Source organism: Scardinius erythrophthalmus (assembly GCF_964197995.2).
Source record: "Scardinius erythrophthalmus genome assembly, chromosome: 22".
In the NCBI taxonomy this organism is placed as follows: Eukaryota; Metazoa; Chordata; class Actinopteri; order Cypriniformes; family Leuciscidae; genus Scardinius; species Scardinius erythrophthalmus.
Window position 1 is genome coordinate 33,328,035 of NC_138242.1, and position 13,495 is coordinate 33,341,529.

The 13,495-nt window shown below is 40.4% G+C and overlaps 1 protein-coding gene across 8 annotated transcripts in view; it reads right to left on the reverse strand.

The window, feature by feature from the left end:
- Positions 1-972: 972 nt before the first annotated feature.
- LOC308682373 (uncharacterized protein) overlaps positions 973-13,495 on the reverse strand; it is a 29,608-nt gene continuing 17,085 nt past the window's right edge. For 6 of the 8 annotated variants that reach the window (XM_081352073.1, XM_081352078.1, XM_081352075.1 and 3 more), the window contains 4 exons: positions 4,139-4,293; positions 3,500-3,963; positions 3,163-3,368; positions 2,490-2,956 (listed from right to left, as the gene is read on the reverse strand). In XM_081352073.1, the coding sequence (XP_081208199.1) occupies positions 2,747-2,956; positions 3,163-3,368; positions 3,500-3,963; positions 4,139-4,293 (1,035 nt within the window). In that variant the 3' untranslated portion in view covers positions 2,490-2,746. Of the gene's footprint in view, positions 2,957-3,162; positions 3,369-3,499; positions 3,964-4,138; positions 4,294-13,495 lie in introns of all 8 variants that reach the window. The other 2 variants (XM_081352072.1, XM_081352076.1) reach the window with 2 other exon arrangements.

The window sequence follows — 13,495 nt, forward strand, 5'->3', positions numbered from 1 at the left end:
GTATGTTGATCGCGTGAAAAAAGATCTTATCATGGCAAAGCAGTTTCTGCACTCTCACTAATGATTTCACCAATGCAAACATGAGGCATATAAATACAGTAAGAGCTTCGTTGTGTATACACAGTACAGGTCAAAAGTTTGGAAACATTACGTGTTTTTATATTTTTCAAAGAAGTCTCTAATGCTTATCAAGGCTGTGTTTATTTGATCAAAAATACAGAAAAAAAAAACAGTAATATTGTGAAATATTATTACAACTTAAAATACTACCCATACACAAAATAAATATATTTTCAGAGTATATTTTGGAATATATGCAAATATTTGAAATTGGCCCAATAAATATGTTTCACACTTAACATCATATATTTTTGTTATATTTCAGAATATATTTCAATGTATTTGGAATATATGCAACATATATTTTTGACACTTTTGGGGACCCATACAGAAAAAAATACATTGAAATATATTCTGAAATATAACAAAAATATATGATGTTAAGTGTGAAATATATTTATTGGGCCAATTTCAAATATTTGCTTATATTCCAAATATACTCTGAAAATATATTTCAAATATATTTCTTTTGTGTATGGGAAGTTTTCTATTTGAATATACTTTAAAAAATATAAGAACCTCAGGAACTCCAAGGCACTCGAAGTAAGTAGAAAAAAGTTTAAAAAGCCTTTATTTCATTCATGGCTTAAACATTAAAATTGGTGACAGATCCACCTACGCGTTGCGGCTTTACATGCCTTCGTCAGGGTGTGTGTAACCAACAGCATCTCAGGTTCATTTTTAACAGCAGTTAATTAGGCCTAATCAAATTACAAACGATCCCGTTGACATTGAGAAAAAGTGGGTCCGAATACCTACGTACTATAGGAAATGGCATTCTTCGTGTCACCGGTCTGGATCTTCGCTCTACGTTGTGTGTTGACAATTAAAAGAGACCGGACAACAGAAATTCCGCAGACCACTTTTTATTCTGGGTGAATAAAAAAGGAACATTTATGAAAAAGAGGCCTTTCTTCACAGTTTCGCCATTGGCCTGTCAAAACAGATCATTTTAGCCACAGATCTTGGTTAAACACTTCAAACGAATACATACTTCATGTTCCATAACCCTTCAATAAGATTAACTTCATTTTTAACATAAAAATAGATATTAAATGACAAGAAACTAACTCATCTATCTTAAACTTTTTAGAGAGAGCTCGAGCAAACCTCACCTTTGCCCAGCCGTGCTTACCAATGTTAGTTTTTTGTGACAGCGCCACCTACCGAGTCAGAGAACCGCAGTCCCAGGAAAGCATTTCCAGGACCCTAGTTTTGGAGGACCGAAAAATGTGCCACCAAAGCAGTATTTCCACCCAGTTTTAACCATAGATATCATATTAATAAAGGCTAGATGTCTTACGGCGGAGTCACTTCCGGCATCAGCGGCGGCCATCTTACCACAGGGCTCTGTGAATTAAGGTGAGTGATCAGCACGCACACAAATCCTATCTCGCTGAAATCTTGACGGATTTACAAACGGTTTGATTTCTTACAAACGTTATTAACGTGGCTATAATTCTTTCATATGGACGTCCGTTGTTAGAATTATTCATATGTATGCAGTGTAATAGCTACATCTCTGATGTTTATAACAAACCAAACCGTTTGAAAATCGGTAGAAAATTGAGCAAGTTATGGTTATTTAAAAGTACATGCACCATGTTACGAGTGAGCGAGCTCCCTGTGGCAAGATGGCTGCCATGTGGACGTCGACCTCCATTGGCCAGCAGCGCGGAAGAGACATCTAGCCTTTATTATATGATATCTATGGTTTTAACTACATTAAAGGTTTTTTTTTATTAAGTTTTATTACACTCAAATGCTACTTTCTTTATTGCAATCAAACCTGGTTCATAGGAATGTTAAACAATTATTGGGTCTAAGTAGCATATTATAATAACTCAAGTAAAATAAACAAGGAATCATGTTATAGTCTTTTCAGTCACTAGATCGACCACATTTTTAAGTACAGAGGGAAGACAAGGATGATGAGAATTGGGTTGTAGCTCATTGTCTAGGTTACTGTGAATGTAAATAGGTGCCGTTTGTGTTTTAATAACGTTTAGCTCAAGAATAGGGAAGTTCGAATAGCCTATGTGAATATTGCCAACTTCACTAAACTCATTGAGTTAAGCACTGACCACATTTCTTTATATTTGAGTCCAAGTTCAAACACTATGAAACGATCCGTTAACGTACGGAGCTCTGAAACACTGCCAGCGGGACATTAAACAGGAAGTGTTTGTCAGAGCCCAAAACAGGTTTTGCATGGGAACGCAAATAACTTTGCAAAGAAATGCAAAGTTTCTCGGGGGAACGCAAGATTTGAAAAAAAAAAAAAATTCCCCCAAATACATTCAAATACATTTTGGTATAGTTTTTTTTTCACTAGGTATGTAAGATTTTTTAAAACAAAAGTCAATAGTAATGTTATCAAACTTTATTAGTAGGAGCATTCGTCCATTTTTATCCATTCAACAAGAGTCTTTTAGCAAGAGCTCATAAGAGATGATACATACAGAGAGGAGTATATAAAGAGTGTTTAGGCATTAAGTAGAAAGGATTGCGGAACTCTAGTTTACAAGTACAGAGTTTATAAAGGCTTAACATCATCATACCAGGTTACCAGCATCATGAGGCAGAAAACTCAAAGAGGACGATGAGTGTGTCAGCGCTCTGTAGATCATTCAGTAATGGCAGGTGTAGCAGAGGATGACACACTTTGTGGTGCGTCTATTTTCTCCAGTTTGACCTTTACACGTTTGTACTCTATTTGCCACTGCTCCTTGGAGAGAGAGGAAGGATTGACCTCCAAAAACTTGTAGGCATCTTTGTTCTGGAGCTGAAAGATGACAGATGCTTTTTTACAGTCTGCAGCAAAACTGATCCAAGCCTGTGGAATTAAAACATATCAATCATCCCTCAGGTACAAATAAAGATAATAATAATAATAATAATAATAATAATAATAATAATAATAATAATAATAATAATAATAATAATAATAATAATAATAAGAAGAAGAAGAAGAAGAAGAAGAAGAAGAAGAAGAATATCTTCCTGGAAATGTTCTTGTAATCATGTAAACATTAATTTTACCTCTGTGGCTTTTTTGATTGAATCAAGAAATTCATCTTTTAGGATAAGGTCTTCGATAAGATCTTCTCCAGCAAAGGTCTTCTGTTCCAGGGAGACCAGCAACACACGAACTTTCACCCAGAAGTTTAGGAGCTCACCCAGAATGTCATGAATTTTTGTCAAGCTTTTCTGAACTTCATTTAGATGGATGGGGTCGGGTATGGACTCTGAAGAGGGGAAATAAAGGTTTCAACAAGCCACACGTTCGTCTGTCTTAAACTAGACTTGAATCTTGGCATAGTCTAAAGCATGACTTGTCATATAAGAATACTTTAAACATGAAAGAAAACAGACTCACTCCTGTCAGTACTGGCTCTGTCAACCTTCATCTGCCAATCAATGATCTGGAGTTGGATCTGCCACTGCTTCTGTTTCTGAGCGGTCTTATCAGCGATGAGGATATTCAGTTGAGCTGCAAGAGCCTTCAAATGTGCAACATGTTCAGGATCATGTGCTGCATCATAAATGCTTTTAACAATTGGCCCGATGCATGGAACGACTGCAGCGAAGATGCCGAGGCATCTACTTTTTTGAGTTATGGATTTGGCAAATTCTTGAATCTCGTGGTTTTTGCTGTTTATCTTTTTCTCAGTTTCATGAAGCTCTGCTGTGGTTTCCTGGAGTTCAGATTTCATATAATTCAGGGATTTTTCAGTCTGCTTCAACTCTTGGTCTTGTTCTGTAATCTTTTTATCTGTATCTTCTTTTTCCTGGTAAACATCACTGGCGGCCGATACTACATCTTCAACGTGTGAAACAAACCTATACAATGTTGAAGAAATGTTGCTGTGAAATTAGCATTTTATAACAATGGGCTGTGTAACTAGCTTAAAAGTTTATCTTAAAATATGTTCATACTTTTGCCTGATTGTAGCAGTTGCATGTAGAAGAATAATTCAATTGTTCAAGGTATTTTTCATGAGGAAAATATTCTTACCTATCCACTATCTTTTCCACATTAGTGATAATGTCTGTGATCCAGGCTCGTGCATTTCCTAAGGATTTGACTGCCAAAATCGGCTTATTTTTCTCCACAGCTGTCATCAACATGGGAAACAGCGACTTAACCAGGTTTTCACTGGTCAAAATACACTAGAATTAAGAGACAAGTATCTTAGACCTTAAAAACCGACAGTCACACTGATGTGGCAAAACCTTCAGAACTCTTATTGCCTGTTGTCAGGGTGTGGTGCAAGCAGAAGGCGGCGAAGAGGCACAGAGCTCCAGTTGGCTTTATGCACAGCTGCACTACTTCCTGAACTTCAGCCAGCTCCTTTGTTTCCTGTCTGCCATTATTGGACAAACTGATTAATCCAGGTGTGTCTGATTATTGTTGGTGTGATTACTGAGGTCAGGCACACCTGGATTAATCAGTTTCTCCAATAATAGCAGACAGGAAACAAAGGAGCTGGCTGAAGTTCAGGAAGTAGTGCAGCTGTGCATAAAGCCAATTCAAACGTTTTACTACAATAATACAATTCTTAACAGAGGCAAGCAGGAACACACACACTCTAAATACAACTTACAAAGGACAATGAACAAGGCAAAACACAGGGCTTAAATACATGGGGAAACAGATCAGGGAAATGAGACACAGCTAACAAGACTAACGAGGTAACAGGTGAGACAGATGAACTAATAATGACACGTGATATGATGACAGGTAGACAAATCCAAACTAAACAGAACACAACTGTGACATTACTCCCCCCTCCCGGTAGGCGCGTCCTCGCGCCATAGAAGACCAACTGTGGGCGGAGGGAGGGGACTTAGGAGAAGGACGAAGAGCAGGTGAAGACATACAGAAGACAGGGGGGACCAGGGTGGTGCAGACGGCCAGGGCGGAGTCGACGGAGGGAGGAGCCATGGTGGAGGCAGGGCTGATGACTCCAGGAGGGCCGGAGCACTGACGGGAGCGGAGCAGGTGGGACAGGAGACAAGGGTGGAACCGAAGAGCCGACGCACCAGGGTGACACTGAGGTCCCGGCAGGACACGGCGAAGCTGGCGGCTCCGGTGACTGAAGCACAGACGGGGACCCCGAAGGACGCAGCGCCGCCGAAGCAGCCGAAGCGACCGAAGACCCAGGTGGAGCTGGAGGGAGTGAGGAGCTCAACTGAGCCTGAGGGACGAAGTGACGAGGCGAAGCCAGGGGGGTAGTCCCAGTGCGAGGGCGGGTCGATGAGGGACCAAGGCAGAGCCGGTGGATTGAGGATCCATGGTGGAGCTGAGGGCGGTTGGAGCCAAGGCTGCGTCAATGGCTCGACGGGCTGAGGCGGAGTCCAGGTAGCGGAGGTGGGAGGTGGAGACCGGGGATCCTCCGACCCTGATGGAGCTGGTGACAGGCAGACCAACGGCGACTCCACCTCCCCAAAGGTGGATAGAGGAGCCGAGGGGCTGACAGGCAGTGGAGGAGGAAAGGTAGAGAGGAGCCAGATGGGAGGAGGTGGGAGAGGGAGGCTGGGTGGGAATTCAGGCTCTGGTGTCAAGACGAGCTCCGGGCTGGAAGGGACCAGCGGTGAAAAAGTCTCTGGGCTGGACGGGACCAGCGGTGAAGAAGTCTCTGGGCTGGACGGGACCAGCGGTGAAGAAGTCTCTGGGCTGGACGGAACCAGCGGTGAAGAAGTCTCTGGGCTGGACGGGACCAGCGGTGAAGAAGTCTCTGGGCTGGACGGGACCAGCGGTGAAGAAGGCTCAGCGGGCATGACGTTTACAGTCTCTGGCTCGACGGGCATTACATTTAAAGTCTCTGGTTCAGCGGGCATTACATGTACAGTCTCTGGCTCGGTGGGCATTACGTAATGCTCAGGCTCGGCAGGACTGACGTGAAATGCAGGCTTGGCAGGACTGACGTGTGCGGGCTCGGCGGGCAAGACGTGAAGATCAGGCTGGTCAGGCAGGATGTGAAGATTCCCTGGCTCTGGCTGTGCTCTGGATCGGGGCACGACGCTCTCCAGACACCGGATGACAGTTAGAGCTTAGATTCTCTGCCCGAGCCCGAGCCCGGACTCGACCCAACCCGACCCGCGGGCCGGGCCGATATTGCCCGCCACTGTCCTCGGGCGGGGTCGGGTCGGGCCCTTGATAAAGCACGTCACGTGTCATGCGCAGCGTCTCGTCCACTCGCACTCGCAGTCTCGCACGCGTGACGCATCACACCTGCTGTGCGTACTGTAGCCTACTATTCTGTAGCTTAAGTGCTTGAAGAAGCAAAGAAAAAAATTAAAACAGGAGAATTAACTTTGAGCAAGTTTGGAGGAAAATCGGAGGTATGGAAAGTGGAAACATTTTAAACTAGTCGTGGGGAGTGACAACATATGTGTTGTTGGCTTTGTTCTCGTGCAGTAAATGCGGCACGCTGCTCGCCCATGACAGCAAAAAAAAAAAAACGGGGACTTCGACGATGAACAGACACATGAAGCAGTCTTGCCTTGACAGAAATTTTGATAGTCAGCCTCAGCCCTCGATGTCCTCTTTTTGTTACTTTTCCGATCCATTCAATTATTTCTGAATAAACAAACAACGCAATTTACATGCTTCTTCCTTGTCGCATTATTCATTAAGATAATAATTAATAAATGCACGCACAGTTATGAATGTGATAAATGTTACAGATATGTTTTACTATGCACAAACAAATGCCTTTCAATATGTGCAAAATTCAGAATTAAATGAATGTGCTGCAATTTGTTCAAAAAGAGAGTCTGTAGTAGCCTACGTGTTTTAGCCATTGAATAAGCACATTTAGTTTCAAGTTTAAGTTTTGTTTTGAAGAAAGCTTTTCTTTAAAGTGAATTTCGTTTAGTATAAATTGTATTTTAATTGTAATAATTTTTTTTACAATTACAATTGCCTAGATTTAATAAAAAGCATTTTACCAGACATCACGACATGGAGTCGCGGGCGCGCCGCGGTCACTTACACCATTTGAAACTCGCGCTGTCACCGAATTTACAAATGCACATCTTGCTTGTTGCTCACACACATATTATGTTGAAATAACAATATGTTGAAGTAACATTATAAATAATAATTATTCTTTAAGAATATTTGATTGAATGCTGAATGTTGTGCTTGTCCAATTTAATAAAATTAAAACTTTAATTGTGATAATTAAAATAATCGAATATTTAATATTGAGTGGCCAATTTTTGCTCATTTATTAATAGTATTTATATAATATATATAACTGTGCACAGTGTGCAGCTCCCCCCTGTAGCCTAAATGATCTAGCGCAGCAGCACCTGCATTAAAAAAATTATATCGCCGCCCCTGGTTATAACGGCCCACATATTAAAAATGGTCGGGTTTAAATCGGGCTCGGGCTCATAATTACAGTGAACGTGTCGGGCCGGGCCGGGCTCGGACACAACGGGCTCGGGTAGGGTCGGGCTTGATTTGTTGGGCACGATCTAAGCTCTAATGACAGTCTCCCTCCAGTCCAGTCCGTTGGTGTCTGGGAGGTCGATGTTAGGCGTGTGAAAATGTATAATTTCTACGATGCATCGCGATGCAGACGAGGACAATTCAGTATGGGTTCAGTAATAGACCATAACCGATTATAATGTACTGACACTTTTCTGACGTCATGCTTTGTCCCGGTAGCATACAATGGCAGAGGGAGGCGAGACGCGAGTGCGAGAAAATAAAAATGCTCCAACTACTTTAAAAGCCTACATCTGGGCACATTTTGGCTTTTATAAACAACCTGGTAAGCACGACCCGCAGAAGACGTGCTGTGTGCGCTCATTTCACTTGATAAACCACATTAGCCGCTTTCACCCCGAGATGTTATCGCCTGCTGCTAGAGATGCGCGGATGAGCTCCAACGCCGAATCCGCAGCCAAAAATAAATCATCCACCCGCCCAAATCATTTTCTCTGATTTATGTATCTGCACCCGATGGTCAGATTACAAATATTCTGTGTTGTTACGCGTGATAATAAATGGATGATCGTCACCTTCAACATCGGATTCGGCAACGGTAGATGCATGCATCTTTAATGGTAACATAATACACTGATTAATGAGCGCTGCTTTTAAATGAACATTTCTTTAAAACAAAATTTATTTGACAGATTTTCCTTTTCTTAAAGGTGCAGTGTGTAATTTTTAGCGGCATCTAGTGGTGAGGTTTGCGGATTGCAAACAGTCTGTCACTCACAGCCAATCCCTCAAATTGCAAACTCGAATGAGAGGCTACGGTGGCCGACGTAGGATCGGAAGATGTCGTCATCTGAGTCAGCAGAGAGTAGCAAGTCAAGCAATGAGGTTTCTTTATATTATATTTTATACTAAATTATATTTACTTAATTATTCAGTAAAACTACGTTATTGCGATTGTTATTTTTACTTGTTTATCATTGTGTTAGTCTTTTATTCACTGACTTTACCATAGCCTGTTTCCATGCAAGTTGGTATAAGATAAGAGCTATGGTTAAGAGCAGCTAGGTAAGAGGAAATAGCTAATGTTACGATGTCCGAGGCTTCATTCAGACAGCATGTTTTTCTCCACGTTTGCAGAGTCAGGGGCGACCTGAGTATTCTGCTGCGTCTTTTTCTGCTGCTTCTCATTCAAGTTAGTGACGAAACGCGCTCTGTAGCGCTGTCTGTTCGCTGACGGCTACGGTACAAACATGACGTCATGATATGTCGACCTTCATAGAAGGGGTGCCCGCGGTTATGTAAATTACTCATTCTAAGGTAATAAAAACATAATGGTTCATTAAGTAAGGTCTTTATACACCACTGAAAACATAGTTATGGATCTTATATTGCATATCTGTCAATAGTTCTCAGAAATATCACACATTGCATCTTTATTGTCATAAACAAGCTTTACTCCCTTGAAACTTAAACTGTTTCTGTCACTGCGAATTCCCGAACAGGCGAGCACAGACATGCGCGCGCACATCACTTTTGAAGTAAAATTTAAAATTGAGGATGCGGTGCATCACGATGCATTGTGATATCGAATTGAACTGAATTGATGACATGATAATCGTAATCGAATTGTGAGACCAGTGGATCTCTGTTCACACCCCTAGTCGATGTGCTGGTTGAATGTGACCCCGATCCGGAATAAGGTGCTCAGGCTCAGGTCTTCGAGGGTGCTGGTGACAGCAATACACAAAAAGTCCTCCAAAAGAAAATACATTTTGGCTCTCTTGAGCAAGGAGGATGATTCTTGCCCTATCCTCCATGTTGGGCGCTCCGTTGCTCTGTCAGAGTGTGGTGGAGGCAGAAGAAGGCAAAGAGGCACAGAGCTCCAATTCAAACGTTTTACTACAATAATACAATTCTTCACAGAGGCAGAAAGGAACACACACACACTCTAAATACATCTTACAACGGACAATGAATAAGGCAAAACACGGGGCTTAAATACATTGGGGAAACAGATCAGGGACACGAGACACACACAGCTGACAAGACTAACAAGGATAGGTGAGATAGATGAACTAATAATGACACGTGACATGATGACAGGTAGATAAGTCCAAACTAATCAGAACACAACTGTGACACCTGTATTTGTCCTGTAAATCTGTCTGTTCCCAGCAAACATTTGGACGTTTAATGACCGTTGAAAAGACGTTCGTCCGAGACGTCCCGTCATGGTTGAAAAATAGTTCCAAAATGAAAGTTGAACCGACGTGTTTGACGTCGTCTGGCCGTGAATTCCACGTCTTTTCTGCGCGTCCCTGGACGTCTAAATGGGTTTATTTTTTAGTTCTTCTGGATGTTTATAAGATAGGCCTATAGGCTATATAATCCTGCATATAAAATAATCACACCCATATTGTGTAACATCGTGAAAGGCAATCATTTAGGCTATTTTTACACATCTTAACTTGACAAAGGGTTTTAAAAAGGTCCAAAATCGGTCCGGTCAGACCTGAACGTCTATAAAACCGTTTAATCACGTGTACATCAACACATTATTTGTGGACAAAAGCAAAAAATAGTGCTATAATTTAGCACAACATTTTATTGTGAAAAATACATTTGAAATGTCTTCCAGTTGTTAAACAGCTACTATTCAAAAAAGATAATAGAAATAGTACAATGTGGTAAATTCTGTGGTAATGGCATTTTCTCTAACAGTTTCACATTAAGGTTAAGCAGACATTAATCAAACCAGAAAATAGCAAAAGTACAGGAACAGTCAACACATTCTATTTTTAGAGTCTTTCTATAATATGCCATCATTGATGAATAGAAGTCAGAGCTGTGGCAGTACTAAGTTTCAGTTACTTACAGTCTTGCATTACTGTTAAACAGCCATAAATAAAAGTTTTTAGAGTCTATGAAGTTTATGGCTTTATGGTTTTTGTTTTGTTTATGGCTCATTTTTTAAATCCACCACCCTCAGCTGTTCCTGGAGCGTTCTTCAGGTGTTCCTCCAATGCTGCATCAATGTCTGAATCTAGCATTTGGGCTCCACCTCATCACAGCATCTGAGGAAAGAGAATATGGTTTAAAAAGAAAAAGAAAAAAAAGGCTAATTTCTAGGTAAATGACGTACTTTTTTTTTTTTATGTCGGAAAATAACTGTTATTGTACTGAATAAACGGTCCGTGGAGCACAAACGAGTTGCGCAGTTTCGTTCCGCTTTCATTTTTTATTTTATTTTTACCATTCGCTGCTGGGCAATGTTGTCAAGCAAGGAATTATCTTTATGAAATACACGATTTTTATACAAAGTAAATATATTTACTTTATCTTGTTTAAATAAATTATAATCACAAAGTGCCCATTGTGGTTAATTGATTGCAAAGCCACGGCATTTTAGTCGTTTTAAGTGGACGTCCAGTAGGTGACGTCCTTTACACGTGCATTTATAGTCCATCATGACCCTCTATGAAATCCTTATGAAATATGCAAAAGTATTATACATACACCTTGGTTGATACTGCAATAATGAATTTAAGTGCCCCAAGTAGTTTTTAAGAGGTTCTGAAAAGACGCACACTGCTTTACATGTCAAAACTGTGCCACCGGGATGTTGTAGCAAATCTCGCGATATTGCAAAATCCCACGATATGATATATTATCTCGCGATAAAGCGATAACGTAGCCATTTTCCAGTTTTTCTACAACCACGAGGCGAGCAGGATTTGAGGGTGCATTGATGTGTTGCCGAATTACTAAAAATCTGCTGTTGGGTAAGTACATTTTGTATTATAAATGTAAATTAGACATTCTCTGCTTCAACAGAGTACCCGCCTTCAATGAAGTTAACGCTTGTCAATGGAGAGGGGGCAGACTCTCTGTACAAATTTTATTACATTTTACATTTATGTACGAGAGTCTGGTAGAACCAGGCTAATTTTTTCTGCCGGTGAGACCACATTTTGTTATAGGTCGCGCTACCGCAACATTGCCCAGCAGCGAATGGTAAAAAAAAAAAAAAAAATGAAAGCGGAACGAAACTGCGCAACTCGTTTGTGCTCCACGGACCGTTTATTCAGTACAATAACATAGTTCATTTCCGACATAAAAAAAAAAAAGTAGGCTACGTAATTTACCTAGAAATTAGCCTTTTTTCCTTTTTTCTTTTTTAAACCATATTCTCTTTCCTCAGATGCTGTGATGAGGTGGAGCCCAAATGCTAGATTCAGACATTGATGCAGCATTGGAGGAACACCTGAAGAACGCTCCAGGAACAGCTGAGGGTGGTGGATTTAAAAAATGAGCCATAAACAAAACAAAAACCATAAAGCCATAAACTTCATAGACTCTAAAAACTTTTATTTATGGCTGCTTAACAGTAATGCAAGACTGTAAGTAACTGAAACTTAGTACTGCCACAGCTCTGACTTCTATTCATCAATGATGGCATATTATAGAAAGACTCTAAAAATAGAATGTGTTGACTGTTCCTGTACTTTTGCTATATTCTGGTTTGATTAATGTCTGCTTAACCTTAATGTGAAACTGTTAGAGAAAATGCCATTACCACAGAATTTACCACATTGTACTATTTCTATTATCTTTTTTGAATAGTAGCTGTTTAACAACTGGAAGACATTTCAAATGTATTTTTCACAATAAAATGTTGTGCTAAATTATAGCAATTTTTTTTGCTTTTGTCCAGAAATAATGTGTTGATGTACACGTGATTAAACGGTTTTATAGACGTTCAGGTCTGACCGGACCGATTTTGGACCTTTTTAAAACCCTTTGTCAAGTTCAGATGTGTAAAAATAGCCTAAATGATTGCCTTTTTACGATGTTACACAATATGGGTGTGATTATTTTATATGCAGGGTTATATATATATATAGGCCTATCTTATAAACATCCAGAAGAACAAAAAAAAATAAACCCATTTAGACGTCCAGGGACGCGCAGAAAAGACGTGGAATTCACGGCCAGAAAAGACGTGGAATTCACGGCCAGACGACGTCAAACACGTCGGTTCAATTTTCATTTTGGATCTATTTTTCAACCATGACGGGACGTCTCGGACGGACGTCTTTTCAACGGTCATTAAACGTCCAAATGTTTGCTGGGTAGCTAAAAGTCAAAATAACAATTATACATGCAACCCCAGAGAACTGTAGACATGTACAAATGTATCTGAATGCATTTTTAGGAAATGTTCTGTGTTACATATTTTTACCGATTAATGCCGTCCTACCGCGACTATTTTTGGCCAGGGACACGACGTTGCCGTCGGACCAATGTTTGCTGGGTTCATAATGCTGCTGCATTAACCGTTGTTATTATAATTTAGGTTAAAGGGATAGTTCACCCAAAAATGAAAATTCTATCATTGTTTACTCACCCTCAAGTTGTTCCAAACCTGTATGAGTTTCTTTGTTCTGCTGAACACAAAGGAAGATATTTGGAAGAATGTTTGTAATCAACAGATCTCGATCCCCATTGACTTCCATAGTAGGAAAAAAATATACTATGGTGGTAGTCAATGGGGACCGAGATCTGTTTGGTTACAAACATTCTTCCAAATATCTTCCTTTGTGTTCAGCAGAACAAAGAAACTCATACAGGTTTGGAACAACTTGAGGGTGAGTAAACAATGATAGAATTTTCATTTTGGGTGAACTATCCCTTTTTTAACAGTTTTAAAAATGTAAGAATTGCATTTAAAATGTATAAGAAGCATATCCAACCAAGATTATGAGTACAAACTCTTAGGTTATAAAAGAGATTTTACCTAAGATTTTTCATGGCTCACATTATGATATTATGACACCAGGGAGAGACTCTCATAGCAGTTTAGCTCAGATTAATCTCTAGCTAAAAGACGGACTATATGACTACAGACCC